The sequence below is a fragment of the Macrosteles quadrilineatus genome, unplaced genomic scaffold, assembly GCF_028750875.1.
Source record: "Macrosteles quadrilineatus isolate MER2022 unplaced genomic scaffold, UCM_ALF_1.0 Scaffold_164__1_contigs__length_239569, whole genome shotgun sequence".
Lineage (NCBI taxonomy): Eukaryota > Metazoa > Arthropoda > Insecta > Hemiptera > Cicadellidae > Macrosteles > Macrosteles quadrilineatus.
The window spans coordinates 21,179-44,818 of NW_026542757.1; the positions used below are offsets into that span (position 1 = coordinate 21,179).

The 23,640-nt window shown below is 30.8% G+C and overlaps 1 protein-coding gene across 1 annotated transcript in view; it reads left to right on the forward strand.

The window, feature by feature from the left end:
• Nucleotides 1–5,056: 5,056 nt before the first annotated feature.
• Nucleotides 5,057–23,640, forward strand: part of LOC128982194 (exonuclease mut-7 homolog) — a 65,873-nt gene continuing 47,289 nt past the window's right edge. The window contains exons 1-13 of the mRNA XM_054401258.1: nt 5,057–5,155; nt 9,832–9,939; nt 10,297–10,401; nt 11,209–11,346; nt 12,570–12,784; nt 13,206–13,402; nt 14,945–15,126; nt 16,523–16,709; nt 17,712–17,913; nt 18,480–18,591; nt 19,196–19,339; nt 19,914–20,045; nt 20,842–20,996. Coding sequence (XP_054257233.1) covers nt 10,314–10,401; nt 11,209–11,346; nt 12,570–12,784; nt 13,206–13,402; nt 14,945–15,126; nt 16,523–16,709; nt 17,712–17,913; nt 18,480–18,591; nt 19,196–19,339; nt 19,914–20,045; nt 20,842–20,996 — 1,752 coding nt within the window. The 5' untranslated portion in view covers nt 5,057–5,155; nt 9,832–9,939; nt 10,297–10,313. The remainder of the gene's footprint in view (nt 5,156–9,831; nt 9,940–10,296; nt 10,402–11,208; nt 11,347–12,569; nt 12,785–13,205; nt 13,403–14,944; nt 15,127–16,522; nt 16,710–17,711; nt 17,914–18,479; nt 18,592–19,195; nt 19,340–19,913; nt 20,046–20,841; nt 20,997–23,640) is intronic.

The window sequence follows — 23,640 nt, forward strand, 5'->3', positions numbered from 1 at the left end:
TTTATATAAAAATAATTATATATATATGAACACTTTTTAATGATGTTTTTGTTATTAATAATACATATATAATAATATTATAGGAAGGATAATATACAAATAAATATATATAAATGTTTTTGATCATAATATAAATACATATTTTTAATATTTTTATAATAATAATTTTATATGAATGAATATTTTTGAATAATGTTTTTGTTATTAATAATACATATATAATAATATTATAGGAAGGATAATATACAAATAAATATATATAAATGTTTTTGATCATAATATAAATACATATTTTATAATATTTTTATAATAATAATTATATATGAATGAACACTTTTTAATGATGTTTTTGTAATTAATAATACATATATAATAATATTATAGGAAGGATAATATGCAAATAAATATTGACAGGTTTTTTTGATCATAATATAAATACATAGTTTAAAGTTTTTTTTATAATAATAATTATATATGAATGAACACTTTTTAGTAATGTTTTTGTAATTAATAATACAAATATAATAATATTATAGAAACGATAATATGCAAATAAATATTGACAGGTTTTTTTGATCATAATATAAATACATAGTTTTAAGTTTTTTTATAATTATAATTTTATATGAATGAACACTTTTTAATAATGTTTTTGTTATGAATAATACATATATAATAATATTATAGGAAGGATAATATACAAATAAATATATATATAAATGTTTTTGATCATAATATAAATACATATTTTATAATAATTTTATAATAATAATAATATATGAATGAACACTTTTTAATAATGTTTTTGTTATTAATAATACATATATAATAATATTATAGGAAGGATAATATACAAATAAATATATAAAAATGTTTTTGATCATAATATAAATACATATTTTATAATATTTTTATAATAATAATTATATATGAATGAACACTTTTTAATAATGTTTTTGTTATTAATAATACATATATAATAATATTATAGGAAGGATAATATGCAAATAAATATTCACAGGTTTTTTTATCATAATATAAATACATATTTTAAAGTTTTTTATAATAATAATTATATATGAATGAACACTTTTTAGTAATGTTTTTGTAATTAATAATACAAATATAATAATATTATAGAAACGATAATATGCAAATAAATATTGACAGGTTTTTTTGATCATAATATAAATACATAGTTTTAAGTTTTTTTATAATTATAATTTTATATGAATGAACACTTTTTAATAATGTTTTTGTTATGAATAATACATATATAATAATATTATAGGAAGGATAATATACAAATAAATATATATAAATGTTTTTGATCATAATATAAATACATATTTTATAATAATTTTATAATAATAATAATATATGAATGAACACTTTTTAATAATGTTTTTGTTATTAATAATACATATATAATAATATTATAGGAAGGATAATATACAAATAAATATATAAAAATGTTTTTGATCATAATATAAATACATATTTTATAATATTTTTATAATAATAATTATATATGAATGAACACTTTTTAATAATGTTTTTGTTATTAATAATACATATATAATAATATTATAGGAAGGATAATATGCAAATAAATATTCACAGGTTTTTTTATCATAATATAAATACATATTTTAAAGTTTTTTATAATAATAATAATGTATGAATGAACACTTTTTAGTAATGTTTTTGTAATTAATAATACAAATATAATAATATTATAGAAACGATAATATGCAAATAAATATTGACAGGTTTTTTTTATCATAATATAAATACATATTTTAAAGTTTTTTATAATAATAATTATATATGAATGAACACTTTTTAGTAATGTTTTTGTAATTAATAATACAAATATAATAATATTATAGAAACGATAATATGAAAATAAATATTGACAGGTTTTTTTGATCATAATATAAATACATAGTTTAAAGTTTTTTTATAATTATAATTATATATGAATGAACACTTTTTAATAATGTTTTTGTTATGAATAATACATATATAATAATATTATAGGAAAGATAATATACAAATAAATATATAAAAATGTTTTTGATCATAATATAAATACATATTTTATAATATTTTTATAATTATAATTATATATGAATGAACACTTTTTAATAATGTTTTTAATAATAATAATACATATATATTAATATTATAGTAAGGATAATATGCAATTAAATATTGAAAGGTTTTTTTTTATCATAATATAAATACATATTTTATAATTTTTATATAAAAATAATTATATATGAATGAACACTTTTTAATGATGTTTTTGTTATTAATAATACATATATAATAATATTATAGGAAGGATAATATACAAATAAATATATATAAATGTTTTTGATTATAATATAAATACATATTTTATAATATTTTTATAATAATAATTATATATGAATAAACACTTTTGAATAATGTTTTTGTTATTAATAATACATATATAATAATATTATAGGAAGGATAATATACAAATAAATATATATAAATGTTTTTGATCATAATATAAATACATATTTTATAATATTTTTATAATAATAATTATATATGAATGAACACTTTTTAATAATGTTTTTGTTATTAATAATACATATATAATAATATTATAGGAAGGATAATATGCAAATAAATATTCACAGGTTTTTTTGATCATAATATAAATACATAGTTTAAAGTTTTTTTATAATAATAATTATATATGAATGAACACTTTTTAGTAATTTTTTTGTAATTAATAATACAAATATAATAATATTATAGAAACGATAATATGCAAATAAATATTGACAGGTTTTTTTGATCATAATATAAATACATAGTTTAAAGTTTTTTTATAATTATAATTATATATGAATGAACACTTTTTAATAATGTTTTTGTTATGAATAATACATATATAATAATATTATAGGAAGGATACTATACAAATAAATATATATAAATGTTTTTGATCATAATATAAATACATATTTTATAATATTTTTATAATAATAATAATATTTGAATGAACACTTTTTAATAATGTTTTTGTTATGAATAATACATATATAATAATATTATAGGAAGGATAATATACAAATAAATATATATAAATGTTTTTGATCATAATATAAATACATATTTTATAATATTTTTATAATAATAATTATATATGAATGAACACTTTTTAATAATGTTTTTGTTATTAATAATACATATATAATAATATTATTGGAAGGATAATATACAAATAAATATATATAAATGTTTTTGATCATAATATAAATACATATTTTATAATATTTTTATAATTATAATTATATATGAATGAACACTTTTTAATAATGTTTTTAATAATAATAATACATATATATTAATATTATAGTAAGGATAATATGCAATTAAATATTGACAGGTTTTTTTTATCATAATATAAATACATATTTTAAAATTTTTATATAAAAATAATTATATATGAATGAACACTTTTTAATGATGTTTTTGTTATTAATAATACATATATAATAATATTATAGGAAGGATAATATACAAATAAATATATATAAATGTTTTTGATCATAATATAAATACATATTTTTAATATTTTTATAATAATAATTTTATATGAATGAATATTTTTGAATAATGTTTTTGTTATTAATAATACATATATAATAATATTATAGGAAGGATAATATACAAATAAATATATATAAATGTTTTTGATCATAATATAAATACATATTTTATAATATTTTTATAATAATAATTATATATGAATGAACACTTTTTAATGATGTTTTTGTAATTAATAATTTACAAATTTATATACTAAGATACTAAATATATATACTAAGACAAACATAGTGGTCAATAAAGATAAACATTTTTACAGAATTTCAATGCTGTAACTCAAACGGTTAAGGAGTTATGAATGTTTTTGTAAAAATCACATACAGACAGATAGACCTAAAACGGAATGACATAGGACACGTTATACTACATCTTTTGTTTCTTTTGACCTGCTGAGTAACGTGACAAAGTTTGTTCATAAGGTTGCAAGACACCATGTATAGGTCTAAATATGTATATATAATGGTTTTTACAGGCAGAGAAATTAGCTTCCAACAGTTGGAAGGCCTTTCGTAAAGGCGGTTTGCGACTGCCATTACAAAGGTCCCACCACCCCCTACCTCCATACCCTATTGCATACCCCCTGATTTAAGGCCCCGTTCTAGCTGGGTGACCATTGGGATGCATGCCACACACAATATACGCGACGTACCTGATGAACGTGTCTACCGGGCCTATTCGGTAAATTTGCCCTGGATGAAGGCTGTAATTAAACCTATTGTTTAATTGTGATCAAATAAACATACTGGATTTGTTTTGAGAAATCTATCCCGAATCATCTTTATAAGCCTGTACACATCATGTAAATTTGAAATCTATATAAATAATTTAAACTAAAAACTAAATGTAGCCTTCATGAACAGTGGTGATTAATGCATAAGAATTATTCAGATTGACAGAGAAATATTGCTTCATAACCAAATTGTTAGATGATGACTAAGGGATTGTTGTTAAAGGAATACAATTTTCAACAGTAGAGTAAATGCTCAAGGTAAAGGGGGCATTGTAGTAGTAGGTACCACACATAAACCTCGCTGCCACTCCACATATTTTGTTTAGCTTTTGTATCTTTTCTTTAGAGAGAGAGTTGATTATCTACAACGTCATATGTCCAAAACGTCAGTGATTTGCCGCCATCATTTTTAAATTCTCACAGTGTGCAGAGTATTGAGCAATTCGCCCACCTTTGCTTATCATAATTACTTAAACAATTTGATGACTCCTCGCCTCTGGCTCTTTAATTAGTTTGGATAATTGACTCTTAGAAGTAAAATGTCCTCGTTACACTATCTTGTGAGTCAATTTGGATGGTTTTTTAGTCACCCAAGCTAATGAGATTAAACTGTAGGCTTAACTGTTTAGCTTGCTAAAAAAATGATCAGTATTGGTATGTTTACAGATGGTTTTGGTTGGCGAGGCAGAGGACGCGGAAGTTTTTCATCTTATGAAAATACCCTCAATCAAAGCGACAAGCTGCAGAATAAGATTGAAAGACACCCTCCTGGTTAGTTCTTTGTAATGTTTAATGCAATTGTATCTAGCCTAATTTTACCTAACACTAACTATTGGAAACAAACTTAGTAAAAGGTACTTACGAGGAAGGCATTTTTTAATTATATAAATAAATATGGAGCAATACTATATAATTTATAATTTCTTAACTGTTGTAAATGATTAAGACCAGACACTGAAGAAAATGCACAAAAGTTATGACCTGACTTTGGCTAGCCATGTGAAGATATTATCACATTTAGTCTTAATTTTTAGACGAGTCACATGTGAGCATTTAACGATGAGGTAGGCCTAGTCTTTTTACCAACCCACTGGTGCTTGAGTAATTTGCTGAATCTAATCTGCGAGGGCTAGTGTAGATGTGAGCTCATAGTTTCACTCATTCCGGTCGGCTGATGGTGGCATGGTAGCTCAGTTAGCTAAGGTGTTTCACCTTAGTGAAGTAGTGTTGAGTTCTTTCTACATGCATGGATTTGAATCCATTACATGTGCAATCCATATTAAGCTTACTAATGTGTTGTGAACAGTCCAGCTTGAATAAACGTTGTCCAGCTTGGGTGGAAGTTGATGGGATTAGTGAGTTTTAAACATTGACTATTGGTTTTAAAGGGATTGCACGCAACACCTGTTTTGCTTCTTTTTTAGTATTGAAGAGGAGAAAGTGGATTTTTCTGTTCTGTTAAAACACATAAATGCTAAAAGACAAACATGACATAGCCTAAAAAAATTAATTAATAGAAAAATAAAATACAAAAGAATATTTCTGTGGCAATGGAATAAATCTTTTTTTGTGACAAAATGTTTCTTTGACTATTTTGACGGTCCTATGAGATTTAGAAGCTGAACAAGAGAGCTCTGAAACTATTCATCTAATAAAAAATAATAGATTGCTGATTACAAGAATCAAGAATCAATCAAGAATCAAGAATTTATTTGCCATTAGATAACACAGTTACAATAGGCTTCGTCAACATATAATTTTTGTATAGAAAGTCAAAGTAAACATTAAAGTCAACATTAAAATACATGATTTAAAAATTCCTCAGTTGAATAAAATGCCTTATCTTTAAGCAACTTACAAATAGTGGTACAAAATTTCTTAAATGGTAACATTTTTATATCTAAAGGCAATTTGTTGTAAAATAATATCTGATGGTAACTATGACTATTGAAATATTTTTGCAATCTAATACTAGGCCTAGCTATGTGGTCTCTTTGCCTAGTGTTATAGGAATGGACAGATGAGTTTGTATTAAACTTTTCAATATTCTTCTTGACAAAACAAAGATTGTGAAAGATACACAAACTAGGGAGAGTAAGTATACCAAGATTAGGGAAAAGGTTACGGCATGAGGCCTCTGCATCTAAACCAAACATTGCTCTTATAGCCTTTTTTGCCAAACAAAGGCGGTTTTGGCAGCAGCTGAATTTCCCCATAATCTGACACCATAGTTGAGATGGGTGTGAAAAAGACCATAATATATCATAATAATTACTTCTGAGCACACATAAGACCTTAACTTTCTTAACAAACAAGTGACACGTGACAATTTTTTACATAGATTATTTACATGTTCCTCCCAACACAGCTTACTGTCTAAATAAATACCAAGAAGTTTTACAGGTTTTAATAAATAATTATCATCTAATACTAGATTTAGCTGACTGCTTAAAGTAAATACAATGTGTTCTGTTTTACTTTCATTAACATTTAATTTGTTTGCTAAAAATCATGATTTTGATTCCTCCATAGCTATTTGTAGTCTGTGTTGAACAGTGAAAAAATCTACATCAGAATGTATCAGGGTGGTGTCATCCGCATACAAAACAGACATCACAGAAACATTTGAACTGTAGTCATTAATAAAAACTAAAAATAAAAAAGGGCCTAGGACAGAGCCTTGCGGCACTCCGACTGTAACTTGTAAGAAATCAGAATCATTATTATTACAACTAACCATTTGCTTTCTATTGCTTAAATAACTTTGGATCAAATTCAACTCTTTATCAACAATACCATAATGCTTTAGCTTATTACACAGAATATTACGCGAGACTGTATCAAAAGCTTTGCTTAGATCCACTAAAAAAGAACTTACTACTTGTTTTTTCTCAAAACCATTTAAAACAAAATCCACAATCCTTTCAATCACATCTGTTGTTGAAAGGTTAGGTCTAAAACCAAATTGAGAAGGATAAAAGAGGCTGTTACTGACAAAATACTCATTAAGTTGGGTTACAATGCAAGTCTCAATAATCTTGCTCAATATGGGAACAATCGCTACTGGCCTATAGTTCTCTGGTTGGTTTACATCGCCCTTCTTATAAACAGGTATTACTTTGGTAGCTTTCAAGCAATCAGGAAAACATCCAGTGGCAAGAATTGAATTTACAATAAAAGTCAAAGGCTGCAATATTACATCAACAATGTTCCTCAACAAAAAGTTTGACATTCCATAGACATCTTCTGAACGAGAATTGCTCAGTTTACTAACCACAGACAATATTGTTTGTTCGTCAACTAGTTTTAGATTAAAATTACTATTACTAGAATCTGTTTTCCTAACACAATTCTTCAAATAATCTGAGTAGTCAAGGTTACTCACATCAAGACTATTGTTTTGCTCTGTAGAAGAATGACTAGATACATTAACAAAATATTCATTAAGTTGCTTAGATGTAATAGGAATCATAACATTTGAGTTTATTTCAAGGTTCCCTTCTTTTTTAGTGACTGCCCAAGCAGCTTTACACTGGTTTTTGGAACTAGCTATAAACTTACTGTTAGCTGCAATTTTGGCCTTGGTAATCTCTTTTCTGTACTGGTTTCTAAAATTTTTAAGACTCAATTTATCCTCCAAACTTTTAGAAATCTTCCATCTGTCATTCATAAGCAGTAGGAGTCTATGCATATTACTCAATTCAGGAGTAAACCAGTTTATAACCTTAGCCTTGCTCTTAGGACTAACAGAGATCTTAGGACAACTAATGTTTAAATAAAAAGAGAAAATATTAAAAAAGACATTCACTGAGCTATTAACTTCATTAGTGTATACTCTACCCAGTATTGCCAGATTTGCCGGCAAAAATTATCGTACAAGCAGTCCAAAATTATCGTTTTTGGGGCAAAATTATCGTACACACAATTTTCTTTTATAATAATATTATTATAATGTAAAACAAGCAAGTCGATGATGGAATGGCCGAAATTTTACTCTATTTGTCTCTGCCGCCCACCGTTTTTGCTCTACCAGCCTACCACTGAGCTAGAAAAATGAAAAATATAAATTCAACCGGAGGCAGCACACTATCACACACACACGCGGAATCTGCATCTCTGCTAGAAAAAAAATGAAACGCTGTAAAATGGTGGTATTTTGGTTCTCAACTACAACTGGAAAAATCAACCAGCTCATTGCTTTACTTCATTCCCCTGGGATGCCAATGTACTGAGAACAATAATTAATTGAAGGTACAACGTAATCTACCCCTAGTACAAATGGCGGTCAACTTCTCTCAAAATTCTCCTATAAACACTTAAGTTGGTAGCCAATGGGCCCTTTCTAACACAGCTGATGCCTTTGCAAGGTTGCCAGATCGAACAGCAACGAAGTGATGTTACAGTTTTTCCATATATTAAAAGTGGGAAACGTGTTTAAATGTATAATAATCAATATGAAATAGTTTATTTTCCAGCCCCCAAAAAATAATCGTACATTATGACAAAAAATCGTACACAACGTCAAAATTATCGTACAATTTTTCAAAATTATTTTTTATGGGGAAGGAGCAAAATAATCGTACAAATACGATAATTATCGTACACCTGGCAACACTGACTCTACCCCACTCAGCATCCACCAGAAATTGCTTGAGACAGTTAATTTTACCCTCAGAAAGAAATCGGCATTTTTTAATTTTATTCTCACCTGATTTTTTAAAATCTTTTATACTCAGGTCAGTGCTGAAACTAAAGGTAGTCCATACACCTGCATGGTCAGATAGAATATACTGATCCAACAATCTAACCTCCACCTGGTCAGACATGACATTAGAGGCTACAACATCAAGACATGAATTGAACCTGGTGAATTCTTCATGAACAAAATATAAATCAAAAGATCTTAAGATATAACTTAATTCTAGGGTTTCATTGTCATGGGATTTGAGAATATCAACATTCAGGTCACCTGCAAGAATTACATATCTAAAAGGCTTAGGACTAGCAGTGATAAAAGGCATGACAAAAGGTGTATAACTTGATATTATAGTCATTGTTTCAATCCCAGCGGCAAAAATGAATTAATAATTTCGGTTGGTTACACGGACAATAACGCTTGAACAGCAAGTTCAAGTTTATCATTGTAGATCACAGACAGAGACGTTAGAATTTCAAGAGGAGTCAGTTGTGAGAAGGTCGGATATGAGACTGAGAGTTTCTACTGTAATTGCATTTTCAAAGCATAATTTCAGTAGCACTTATAAGAAAAATATTATTTTATGTCCCTAAAATAGGCACTCAAGCCTAGACAAATAATAATTTGGGCTCGGCGTAAAGAAAAATTCCATACACCTAGTAAGGTAACCTTATTAAAGTAATGGTGGTAACAGATTTTTAGTATGTGTAAAGGCATCAGGCGTGAAGAGTTAAATACAATTTGTTTTCAGATACCAGCCAAGAAATTGAAGAGAAGCAACCAATCTTCACTCCGCAGCCCCAGTTAGATTACCACTCAACGAACTTTCTGACAAACCTGAGATCAGTTTGGAGCTTATGTATGTTTTCTTTATTGATAAAAAACTCAAATTTTGAACAAAAAACCTTATAAAAATGAAAATTTAAATGTGTGAATACACTGTACTACTCAAACCCCTAAGAGCTGAACCCCTCAAGAGATGAACATCCAGTTTGAAAAGTTTTAGTGATGTTAATTATAAGGAACTAAAAATAAGGCCTTTGTAGGAACCCTCGTACGATTACTTTAAAATCTTGTAGTTAGAATTTCTTTTGATGCACAATTGTGTATATTGTTTTCATTACTCACTTCTTATTTAGATAGAATTAATTATTTATCAAAATATCTATGTTAAATGTAATCTCTGATGTAAAATTTTCCTTATTTGATTTGCTAGTTGATTGTGAGTTTCCAATGCTATTTGCCGATCGGTTCCCTCTTCTTCTCAGTCTTCTTTTGACTTCTTTGTTCAGAAGCACTCTAACCTGCGATGATGTAATATGTGAGTTGAACATGTAACGTAAATGTTGGGCTTTAATCCATTTGATTGCTCAATACCTACCATTGATTGTTATTATGTTTGGGGTGCATGAGTTTTTGTTTGAATGAACATTCATTGTTAAAGATAAAAGATATCATTTTAAATATTATGTAAATTACTCGATACCACATAGATAATTTCCATCATGTAATTTGCCAAACAAAGCTCATTACATTTACTTGCATGGTCATTACTTGCTAGGTAGCAACTCTGTCTTGTTTGTGCAAGACAAACTTGTTTGTGCATTTGATTATTGGGTGCAATTGTGTCAACTTTCTTTATCGGCCTCTTACAACTATTGAGCTGTCTGTTTATTGAAAATAATTAATATATTAGAATAAAAGGGTAGCAGATAACTTAGGCCTACCTTAGAAAAAATACAGGTAGGTCACAGTACCCACAGAAAACAAACAATTTTCTACACTCTGTGAGACTCTGTCATGGTAGTTTAGTCCAATTCTCTTTTTCTTAACTTGTCAAAATCATCCAAGGGACAAACTATTGTGTTTCCTTTCTGTGTACTATGCCCTACCTGCATACCTGTGATTCTAAAATCACAACACAAACCTGGCCTAGTGCCTTTCCTTAAACAAAACCAATTAATAACAATACCTAGTTCTTAAATTGTAAGAAATTTTCTCAATCCTCTTGATTTTAATAATGTCTTCATTAGTTCTTAAAACTCCTTGTTACATGCTAGGTTCTTTTTTTATTTGAGACTGTGTTGAAAATGACAAATGCATTCTTACAAACCCCACATTTTTTCAGGGAAGAAGAGTGAAAATGTCTCAAGAATGCTGCAGGAATATTTTCTATCAGTTGAAAATCCCTACGATTCAGCCTTCAAAGTTGCTGTTACCTGCCCTGACTTTTATCAGGGGAAACCTATGTCTTTACCTTTAGCAGGTACTTACTTGTATGGTTTGTTTGCCCCTCTGAATCACTGTATGGTATTACACTGGTGTAAATTATATTTACCACAGTAGTTCTGTTAAAATGTCATCAGTCATCAATAAACTACCATGATCATCATCAGACAAGGTTGTAGTGATATATAACTACTAACATTGGAAATACATACCACAAATGTAACTTGGAAACAATAAACCTCAATTCATTTTATACCCAAATCCAGTGGAGTAGGCTTTGTGATAGAATTGCAATACATTACAACCTAAAGTCTTGCATGATGAGGATTCTGTGATGGATTAAACCAGTCACCCTTCAAAGGAACATGGAACTCGACTAAACATAATTTATAGTAGGAATCAAAAATAAAGTCCCATTTCTGCAGGTAGAGTAGACCCGTCCTAATCCTGCTTGTCAAAACAACGCTATTGTTGGGAGTTCGGCAATGCAGGCGGGCCGGGAATACCGCCTTCCCCTCACTGTTCCTAGAAGAAATTCCGTGTTCTACTACATTTTGCATAAATTGAACCATAAGACTTGAAGCATCATGTGAAGACTCATTTTGTTCCTCTGAGAAAGAGGAATAAAAACAATTTTAAGGTAACGCTCTACGATTTCCCGTTATAAGGAAAAATGTAAAAATAGAAATAAGCTGATTAATAAACAAGTAAATTTCGACTCCAGTTGTACTTATAAAAATATATTGGCCGGTGCTTCCGGTAGGCAATAGGATATAAGTAGGGACGCCATTCAAGATTCTTGTCATTCGCCTATTGGGTCTGATGATGATTGGAGTGTCCAATCGAAATCGATCACCACTTACCATCTTTTTCGTATATTTACCGTCTTGTGAGTATCAGTATAAGCGTAAATATATGTTTTAAGTGTTATAAGACGTTTCTTTTATTTAATTTCCGTAACTATTCTTACTCAATCGAAGGTATTTTTTGTTATGTCGTTACACATATAATTTAGAACTCTTAGTGTCTTTTTAATGAGAATATACAATCATTAACGATCATAACATATTTTGAAGTAAATGTAACTGTTAGGTGGGGTAGGCTAATGTTTCTCGTGATTTGGTAATTTAGTAAGGTGGAATTTGAAACTATGACAATAATTCTGAGCAAAGCTTTATCTTATTTACTAGGGTCAATTGTAATTGCATGACTAATGATAACTTTTGATTGAATAATAGTGGACTATTTGGCTTGTTTCAGTTATTGAAGAGTTGGCTGTGTTTTTAAAACCGAATAAGGAGAAATACGCTTCGTGCCTTACTTTAGATATTAAATTTGATGTGTTTGATATATTCACCAAGCAAAGAAATGGACTACTCACAAAAATGGCATTTGAGGTGTACGAACTTCAATCCAGTAAAGAGATGTTTGTGGAAAGAATAAACAGTTTTATACAAAACCGACAGTACAAAGAGGTATGAATAGTTTACAGTCAAACCTTGATACAATAAACCTGAAGGGACCGAACAATTATCTTTTTGTTATGTAATGATTTCACACCCTTGACAGCTAATAAAGAATTAAGAGTGTTCAGTCTCATTGGTGTATTTTGTGAATCTTTTTTTTTGGTCACATTAGACTTAAATAGAGGGTGGAAGAAATATGTATAGGCCTAAAGATAACTTTTCCGAATATGGAGTGAATTGTGCTTTAAAGGGTATCTGCTTTACGCTAAATTTGATAAACGGTTTAAACTGGTGGAAAAATTTTTACCATATTTTTAAAATTTAAAGACCTTATCATATTGTTATTACACATTTTTTAAATATTATAAAAGTCAAACTTTTAATGGTTTTACATTTATAAAAGTCACTAATAAGATTTGTTTGGTTGTAGGCATGCCAGACGGCGATGTACCTGGGACTCGACCAGTTCGGCATAGAGGACTTTGTTGTGCCGCTGTTGTTCCAAGACAAGTTGACAATCGCTGAGGACTATTTGCGTATTAGTCCTGCCGCGCAGACAGCCACAGCTCAGTATCTCGATCAACTGCTGCAGGGTCGAGTCAACGAGAAGATCATGGATGTTATTAGGTAAGCTCAGCTGTTTGTTATTCATCACCGCAAGTACTTTTGTTTATTTCATTCTGATTGGTTAATAAATCAAATTAATTGAAAGAAATTTTTTCCCATGAAGTAACATTTTTTTTTGTCCACCGTATAACATTATCAAGCATACCATTATAACAATTGTGTAAAATTTGTGACACTTAATATGATACATTTCCAAAACACTTGCTTGCAATTTCAACATAATATGATTGTGTATAATGGTGGTTAAAGATCATATAGGCTAAATTATAATGACACAATGTTGACAAGCCAAAAACATTCCTTTATGCAAACAAAGTCAGGAGGTAATAAATAAATTTATTCAGTAGTGTATCACTATTGATAAGTAGATAGATCATCACTTAGATATATCATTATTTTACCAAAAGATATAAAAATGAATTTCATAGCAGACAATTTTATTGTAGTTATTTTACTCCTATGAGGAATTTTAAAATTTATAATATTGTGAATAGACTATATGTCCCATTTCTCACTTACTCTATTCATTGTACTTGTATATTTATGGATAAAGGTGATTTTGATTTGATTTAATTTAATTTAGATAATGGACTCTGATGTTTGCTGTGAAACCTGAATTTTTTCATCTCTGAAATTTGGTAGTTAATATTCCAGTCATTGTTAATTGAATTGGTTATCATGTAGCTGATTCAATGACATTAGGCCTGCTCTCACACAAATATATCCTATCAAATAGGGTTTGACCACAGAGTGTATGATCTGCAGCGTTGTCGATACCTTACAATCATAATCACAAATTTTAAACGTTGTACTTGTAGCTTATGAGATTTATAATTAATTAAGTTAATTTTTGTATGAAACTATTTTTGAATATTCATAGGCGAAGGACCAGTCCCTGGTGTTAGGACAAATGAGAAAAACATAAATGAAACAGTACTATCTTATTAGTCAACTGATTCACACCAAGATGTTGACGCACAAGGTATATATTTTATCATATTTTTGATTTTATATCCCAGTTTTCATTTGATATTTTGGTGTGGCGAATAATAGCTGTATTACATCAGAGGAACTGTTTTGATTTTTCGAACCTTAAGAGTCTTCCTTAGTGGTAGCCATGTTGGATTTCTTCCCCATAAGAACAATGTTAAACATTACATCATTTGTGGACACGTAACGGCGTTATTTGTTAAGATATAGCTTTGAAATTTATAATTTGTATTTTTAACATAATAGACTAGTGACTGAGGTTTTTGAATTTCGAAAATCCATTTTCATTTCCTTTCAATAATTAGCTTAATTTTAAGCTAATTAATAATCAATTATTCATTATAAAAATTAAAAATTGTGAAATAAAAAACGTCAATCTCTAGAGGACCGCAATTCCTTAAATTTAACTCCTTATCCATAATTATATGACAATTTGCTGATGAGATATTTGGACCCAAAGTTAACATTGTTCTTATGGGGAAGAAATCCAACATGGCTTCCACTAAGGAAGACTCTTAAACTGTAGCTTTTAACTAACTGTTGGTGTTACAGACAGCTGAATATCCCAGAACCAAAACAAGAAAAGCTGCAGTACAAACCCATGTCAAAGCTATTGGCGAGGTTTTTGAAAATATTCAATATTCATCCTAGTAGCTGCCCAAACCTGACTCGCAAGAAAAGAGAGGGAGCTTTGCATTTTGTGATTTGTAAACGCTACAAGTACAATGAAATCGGTGGGTATTTTAAAATATCCTTTCAACCGCTTTTATGTTGGTTTTGATTTTTGATTATAAGTTGTGTTTTTTGGTCTATGAGATGACTTTGATGCTGCTAGTCAAGTTGCTAGTTGGTTATGTTCAAAGAGCTATCTACAGTAAGGTTAATGTAGATTATTTATTTTCTTGTTGGCCACACAATCTGAGCGGTTTATTTTTGTTTATTCTTACCTTGTAAAATCAATTAGGTACCACAGTATTGTGAGTATAATCTTTAACAACTTATCACTCAACTGCTTTTGATTGAGCTCCTCTATTGTTTTATATTTTAAAAGTGATTTTTTTTTTAAATTTTAAGAACCTACATAGGCCTACAATATTTTTTACAAACAATTCAGCATGTAGAACAATGAATTTAGGTTTAGCTTTAGCTCAAACAAACGGAACATGTAAAGGAAACAGAAAAATGGAAAAGTCTGATAAACCTCATGAAACCCCGGCTTGCAAGTTGTAGTCAAAGTTATGATTTGCCTGTACAGAGGGTGAGTGTTGGAGGGAGATGGTGTCAGAGGCAGTATGTGGAGACTCGTATCTGGAGGAGGAGTTAGTCGCTGCAATCAATCTGCACGGAGACGTTGTGGAGGCTGCATTCTTTGCTCGCAAGTTGTAGTTGTTATAGTTATTATTTGCCTGTTCAGAGGGTGAGTGTTGGAGGGAGATGGTGTCAGAGGCAGTATGTGGAGACTCGTATCTGGAGGTGGAGACTCGTATCTGGAGGAGGAGCTAGTCGCTGCAATCAATCTGCACGGAGACGTTGTGGAGGCTGCATTCTTTGCTCGCAAGTTGTAGTTGTTATAGTTATTATTTGCCTGTTCAGAGGGTGAGTGTTGGAGGGAGATGGTGTCAGAGGCAGTATGTGGAGACTCGTATCTGGAGGTGGAGACTCGTATCTGGAGGAGGAGCTAGTCGCTGCAATCAATCTGCACGGAGACGTTGTGGAGGCTGCATTCTTTGCTCGCAAGTTGTAGTTGTTATAGTTATTATTTGCCTGTTCAGAGGGTGAGTGTTGGAGAGAGATGGTGTCAGAGGCAGTATGTGGAGACTCGTATCTGGAGGTGGAGACTCGTATCTGGAGGTGGAGACTCGTATCTGGAGGAGGAGCTAGTCGCTGCAATCAATCTGCACGGAGACGTTGTGGAGGCTGCATTCTTTGCTCGCAAGTTGTAGTTGTTATAGTTATGATTTGCCTGTTCAGAGGGTGAGTGTTGGAGGGAGATGGTGTCAGAGGCAGTATGTGGAGACTCGTATCTGGAGGAGGAGCTAGTCGCTGCAATCAATCTGCACGGAGACGTTGTGGAGGCTGCATTCTTTGCTCGCAAGTTGTAGTTGTTATAGTTATGATTTGCCTGTTCAGAGGGTGAGTGTTGGAGGGAGATGGTGTCAGAGGCAGTATGTGGAGACTCATATCTGGAGGAGGAGCTAGTCGCTGCAATCAATCTGCACGGAGACGTTGTGGAGGCTGCATTCTTTGCTCGCAAGTTCAACATTCCTGCACACAAGCTGCCTTACAATGTAGTGACATACCTCAGGACTGGCACTTTGTAAGTACCAGTGTTCTCTATCTTTTAACATGAAATTTGTTTTGCAATCTTTATGTTTAATCTTATTTTTTAAAATCTCATGTAAGTAGGGATGTGACGATTGTTGATACTGATTTTAGATACCACTGATTCTTGAACATTAGTATCATTATCGAGGTGTGTTGAGGATCTCGCATTTGGTTCTCCTTCTGAGGAGCTTTGGCTACCCACAAATCATAAATAGCATTTTGCATTTGGCCCTTGTGATTATTTTTTTGTAGTACATAAATCTAATGAATAAATAGCTGTATTAAATAAAATAATTAATCCTGGAGTTAATTGAAATGTACTATGTTCATCTTGGATAAAAATGATCTAAATCTAAAAATACAAACACAATAGGCAAGGCCTTGCACAAAAACTGTCTGTAAATAATATGTGTTCCTTTTATGGTAAATGTACCAATTTGGAATCTAGTGTTGCATTAGATAAAAAAGGCTAACTTTCTGTCCAAACTTGGAACTTGCAGTATTTTTAAACTCATTCATCTATCAATAAAACGAGAAATTGCAATGGTTATACTATTCTACTTTTATCACTACTAGTACGCTCAGTAGTTTGTGAACCAGCATCATCGGGCTATGGGAATGGTGTTTTATGGGGGTAGAGCTATCATTTTGTAGAGCTAAACAAATGTTGTAAATTGATGTGTTGTTGTTACTATGCAATATGGTTATGGAGAAAAGTTCAAAATACGGTAAGTTTAAAATTTTCATGCTATTCTTATGGAGATTAAGTAAACTGTTGTAGTTTGCTTGTTTATAAATGGATTTTGAACAAATTTGGCATTTTTTATATCTCATAGCACACTACTAACATTGCTGCTGCAGGGGTTTTATTTTAGTGATAACGTGACCCTCTAGGCTTAGCCTGAAGTAATGTGACAATGGTTGTGGAGCCTAGCACCCTTAGAATGAAGGGGGCAACGTCGTTACTTAAGATTAACAATGTGATGTTTGTCAGAGAGTACCACTACTCGCCGCCACGAGTGACTGTGCCGAGGAAGGTGCTGCAGTTACCAGAGAGTCACATAGTTATGATGGTGGACACAGATGAGTCACTAGCCCGCTGTGTGGAGGCTGTGTCCAACACTCACGTCGTGGGGCTGGATGCTGAGTGGAAGCCTGCATTCTGCTCTGAAACTGAGGCACTCTCACTACTGCAGGTTAGACGTTCCAGTCCAATGTGTTGTTGTCAGTTTTAAAATGCCACCTGACAGATTATGTTGATGTCCATAATCATCCATAATGATTTCTGTTGTGTCAACATTGCTGATTTCTGTTGTGTCAACATTGCCAATTTATCAAATCAACAATGCACTTTACAATTTTAATGCAGAGTTCATACGTAACTTTGTATTTTCATTTTATTTGTAAAAATACACAAGCAGATTTTGTAAGATTTTGTTAGTGAACGGTCCAAACCCTGATCATGTTACTATCTAACGTCGACCTTTTGTTTGGTATAATAATTAAGCCCTGGTCCAGAAATGATATCGCTGTGAATCAAACCAGCTCAGATTTGAAGGCGAGCACTATAACATACCCGGCTTCTCAGACGATTTCATAGTCTCAATTAAACACAATGTTGCTTAAATAATGGGACTTATAATGGCACCTTAGTTTGAAATATATTATACTACATATCCCTTAAATATTTTTGCCAAAGTTAATTTAATTCTTCACATAGATAACTGTGAGTTGCATACTAAATGTGAACATGATTCGACAGGTGGCCACTCACGAGGAGACATTCCTGGTGGATGTCCCGGCTCTACAACACAGTCCTGTGTGGAAAGACCTCAGCCAGGGGCTGTTCTTGAATCCAGACATTTTAAAGTTGGGTAAGTAGTTGGAATCATGCTTTAGCAAATTAATTTTCTTCATACTGCAGCCAAACGGCTGTTATCAGTATGTGAGTTATTGGGCTAAAATAGCTCTTTTCTCCCTAGGGCAAAAATAATCAGGTTGAGTTGAGGATATCAGCAGTTCAGTTTTCTGTAAAGTTTGCCCACTGATTTTGCCCATTTTGAAATGGGTACAATTGACAAATTAGTTTAATTCTCTTTTTAAATCTGTGAATGAATGAGTTTGGTACTCTCTTATTATATTTTAACGATAGTTGATTAGGAACTAAGTTTATTAATGATTATCATTTTTCAATACACTAAATTAATTAATTAAAATAGTTTAAGAAGTAAGGATTCCATGGCCACTAGCCATTAACCAACACTGTAAACTAGGATTTCTGGTTACAACTATAACTTATTTCTTAATTCTGTGACATGGCCGTACCCAGAAAACCTAGTTTGTAGACAACTAGGCAAGGCATGGATCATGAACGCAGGCTTTTCTAAATTGAAATCACTGTTCAGTGTTGCTTAGAATATGCAACTTTTAGATTTATGTAAATTGTGGGATGTTTCCAAATAATTCTTTTATTTCTAGGTTTTGGACTATCAGTTGACTTGTTGAAGCTGAAAGAGAGCATAAACATGAATGATGTTAAGATGGCAGGATTAGGTTTCCTAGATTTGAACCTCTTATGGAAAAAATTGATGAGGGAATTCAATATTACACTACCATTCAAAGGTAACGTAAAGAACTGTTGTATCAGTAAGTTGTGTCACTCTGGAGTCATCAATATTCAAGATGTATTTTCAACTTGCTTATTTGCACACGGTGGAATAGCATCCAATTTCTAATTTTGAATGCACCAAGTTCTTAAGGCATCCATCTATTGTCAAGTCAATCAAGAACAAATCGCCACTGTTTAAATCTTGTCTACATTTAGTTTTCGGTTAATAACCAACAAGAAACCATTATTACCTTTTTAAATTTTTTAAATTTATTGAACACTTTTGAATTCTTTGCTTGTCTTCCATTTTTATTCGTATATTGTAAGGTAATGTTTATCATGTTGTATTTGGAACATTTCTGTATTAGCAAAAATGATTTACTTTTCTCAACAAAATTCCCGATAATCGACAATAATAAATGTTAATAATTTATCGTTATACCCGTTAGGGGTGGACAACTATTCAGTACAACAAACGCTACATGGTCATTAACATCTACTATTACTCGTATAATCACTTTAACGTCTAAAAAATATCACTAAAACAGTTAGTTTCTTACTCTCTACAACATTAGAGACATGTTCCAGGTGAGGAAAGTGACACGGTGGAGGGTCTGTCAAAACTGGTCTCATTGTGTGTGGGTTTGCCATTGGACAAGTCTGAGCAGTTCTCCAACTGGGACCGCCGGCCTTTGAGGGATGCCCAGAGGAACTATGCAGGTAAAAATATCCCTACCAACCTCAGGTAAACTATTTAGTAAAGCTTAACCGGAAATAAATAGACACATCAAGTTCTATAACTAAATTGTTTATATACATAATTCAATTATTTTAACCTTTTTAGACACTGTAACCTGTTTCACTGATCAATACATTTTTTAACCTAAAAAATATCCTATGAAATAATTTAATAGTAGAGTGGATATAGTGATCGCGTAGTAATCAGAAGATTGCTGGTTCGATCCTGAGAAAGATCAGTAGCTTTTTGGTGGTTCATAATTGAACCCAGCTGTCCTTTATTATCGTGCTTTTAATGGTCCTTGCTAAAAAAAACCAGCTGATTAAGATCAGCATCAAAGCTATCAGCTCATTTATTAAACACTTAACTTCAACCCATCTTCCGGTTGAATAAAATACTGACAGTGATTCTAAATATTGCTGGATCAATTTCGAGTGGGACCGAATCTAGACCTAGTTGTTATTTGTTCAAGCCCCAACAAACCTTTTAATAACATTGTACACATTGTAATAAGGTTGGTTAACCTTTTCTTTTGGACTGTTAATTAATGATGCTATCTAACAAAAGATCAGGTAGAAAAAAAGATCAGGGTTTGGTCCATCCGTTACGAAATATGTGAAAAAACCTGCTGTATAAAACTCAAATCTAATCTCAAGTACGCTGTTTTCTATCCATATTTGTTCTATCCATGTCCAAAAGTTCTAATATTGTTTTAGAACAGGAACTTATTGAATAGAGAGGTAGAAAGATCTAAACATCACATACTATATGTTGCAGCTTTAGATGCCTATTGCCTGATTATTGTTTATGAAGTGTTGGCCCATGAGTGCATCAATCAAGGAGTACCATTCCAGGATGTTTGTCAAGATCTTATGATAGCTGGAGCTAACGTCACCAAAAAACCTAAGAAGAAACCATTACCGTCTCGTAAGGTATGAGCGATTTGTTCAAGTTATAAATGCACATCGGTGTTGGAAAGTACAAACTATTTAATGTTGTTAAATATGTGTAATTACCATCAGTTTGTTGTATTTTTACGAATATATTTGTTTTCTATGTTGACTTAAAATAATTAATGATAAACCCCACCAAAAGTTAATCTAAATGGGAAGTTTAGATGTTGGTTTTGATTTGAAATTGCTTCAACCAGTAGTTTTATATAATTAATTTTACTATTGATGTAAAACAATTTTTCTGAACTAATCAACAAACTTAATCAAATTTATCTCATCGTAAAATTAATTGATATTGCTATCAGCTATGCAATCAAAACATAAGATAGCTCAAGTCCAATATCAATGTAGTTCAAGTTCTGAAATTATGGTGTCTTCATTTGTTTTGCTGCATTATAACTGTAAAGTTAAATCTAATTTGTTTATGTGTTGTTTTTAAATAGTGTTTAGTTACGGTAATTCTTTTTCAATCAAATACAAATACTCTTATATAAAGTCAAGTGGGACAAGTGTGTTCGCTGACCACCAACTTTTTGTTTTAACTTTAAAAATATGAAAGTTATCACAAAACCTTAATGGTTTCATTGTTTGCAAAATTTAAGTTTAAAACTAGAAAAAAACTAAAATTATAAATTTTATGGACAAAATTCAAAACATGCCATTTTTAAACAATAGACAAATACCTAAAAAAGACTCGGAGGTAAGTGTTTGAGAATATCTCAAAATCGTCTCCAAATGGTGATGTTTTTAATGTGTTGAACTAAATATATATATTTTTTCCGTAAGTTTGTATTGTTGTGTATTATCTTGTGTCCAACCTTTTATATTCTATTTTAACAGGTTAAAGCATCAATTCAAATAAAAAATAAAAGACAATCATGTTTATTAGCACATGAACGTATAGAGGTTACAGATAAATGTACAGGTGCTTCGTCATTCTTCTTATAGCCTAATCTTAATAATGTCCTTTGTTAAAATGAAATAACTGTCTTAAAAGGTATTTAGTAATAATAAACAAAATACTTGTTTTACTTGCTTTATTGTTATTGTATGACAAATGGAAATATAGCAAGAATGTAAATGATAGGAACAATTTTAAAAGGTACAAAAGCATGTATACAAACAAGATAAGAGAAGGCAAAATCACTGCTAATGACAAACTAATTGCTCAATCCAAAAATACATGTAAAAAAGCTTGGGAAAGAATCAGGACAGATTAAAACATTTTCCAAAACAACTTTAACACCTAACACTCTAAACAATTTCTTTACTTCTGTTTCAAACAACACACAAAATAAACTCTATAATGATGATAATGTAATTACTCATCTTGAATTGTTGAGTAACTGCCCTAAGCCATATTCTAATATTCCTGACATCCAGATATTTAAATGGACCCTTGTTGATAAACATAAAGTGCATTCTTTTGTCTGTAAACTTAGTGGTTCCCGTAGTGAAGATTTGTTTGGACTCTCCAATTTTACTCTTAAATACATAGTTAATTTTATCCTGGAACCTTTAACACATCTTATAAATTTCGCTTTAATTGAAGGAAAGTTTCCTGATTGTTTAAAAACCTCCAGAGTAACGCCAATTCACAAGAAAGGCGACAAGAATGTCCCATCAAACTATCGTCCAATAGCTTTGGTTCCAATTTTAGGAAAAATAATTGAATCATGTATGCTTGAGCAGCTTCAACACTTTTTTTACTGTTAATAACCTTTTATATAAACGTCAATACGGCTTTAGAGCCAACTGTTCAACCACAATGGCTGTAGAAGAATAAATTAACCAAGTTTTGCAAGGGTTTGAAGACAAGTTGGTGACAGGTACATGCCTTATTGATTTGACCAAGGCCTTCGACACAATCTCCCATCCCATTCTTCTTGAAAAACTATATTACTATGGCGTTAGGAACCGTGAACTCAACATCATTCAATCCTACCTGGAAAACCGTAAACAGCAGGTCGTGATAGGAGATGATTATTATGATATTTTAGAATTGAATGCTGGTGTTCCGCAGGGGTCCATTTTAGGTCCTTTCCTGTTTTTTATTTTTATTAACGACTTTAGTTTTAATATCCCTACTCAATCAATACTTTATGCTGATGATACTACCCTGTTCTGTAAAGATGATAATGTTTTAACAGTTGAGTACGATCTTAATCATGCCCTAAACTGTGCTAAATTCTGGTATAAAATCAATAATTTGGCTATCAATGAGGAAAAAACAGAATACATCTACTTTTCACTAAAAAAAGATCAACCCACTGATGCTTATTAAACAGTCAAACTCTTAGGGATCCATCTTGACAACAGACTAAGCTGGAATAACCACATTACACAACTTTGTAAAAGATTGGCTAGAATAACCTGTCTCTTGGGAAAACTTAGATCATGTGTGAGTTTGAACACTCTAAAAATGACTTACTACGGTTTGTTTCACTCACAGCTGCTTTATGGTTTGCGTCTCTGGGGTGGTTCACACTTAGCTCAGAAAGCATTTGTTTGGCAAAAGAAAGCTCTTAGAGCCATGCTAGGATTGCAAGATCATGAATCCTGTAGGGATCACTTTTCCATTTTAAATTTGCTTACACTGCCATCTATGTACATTCTTTGTAAT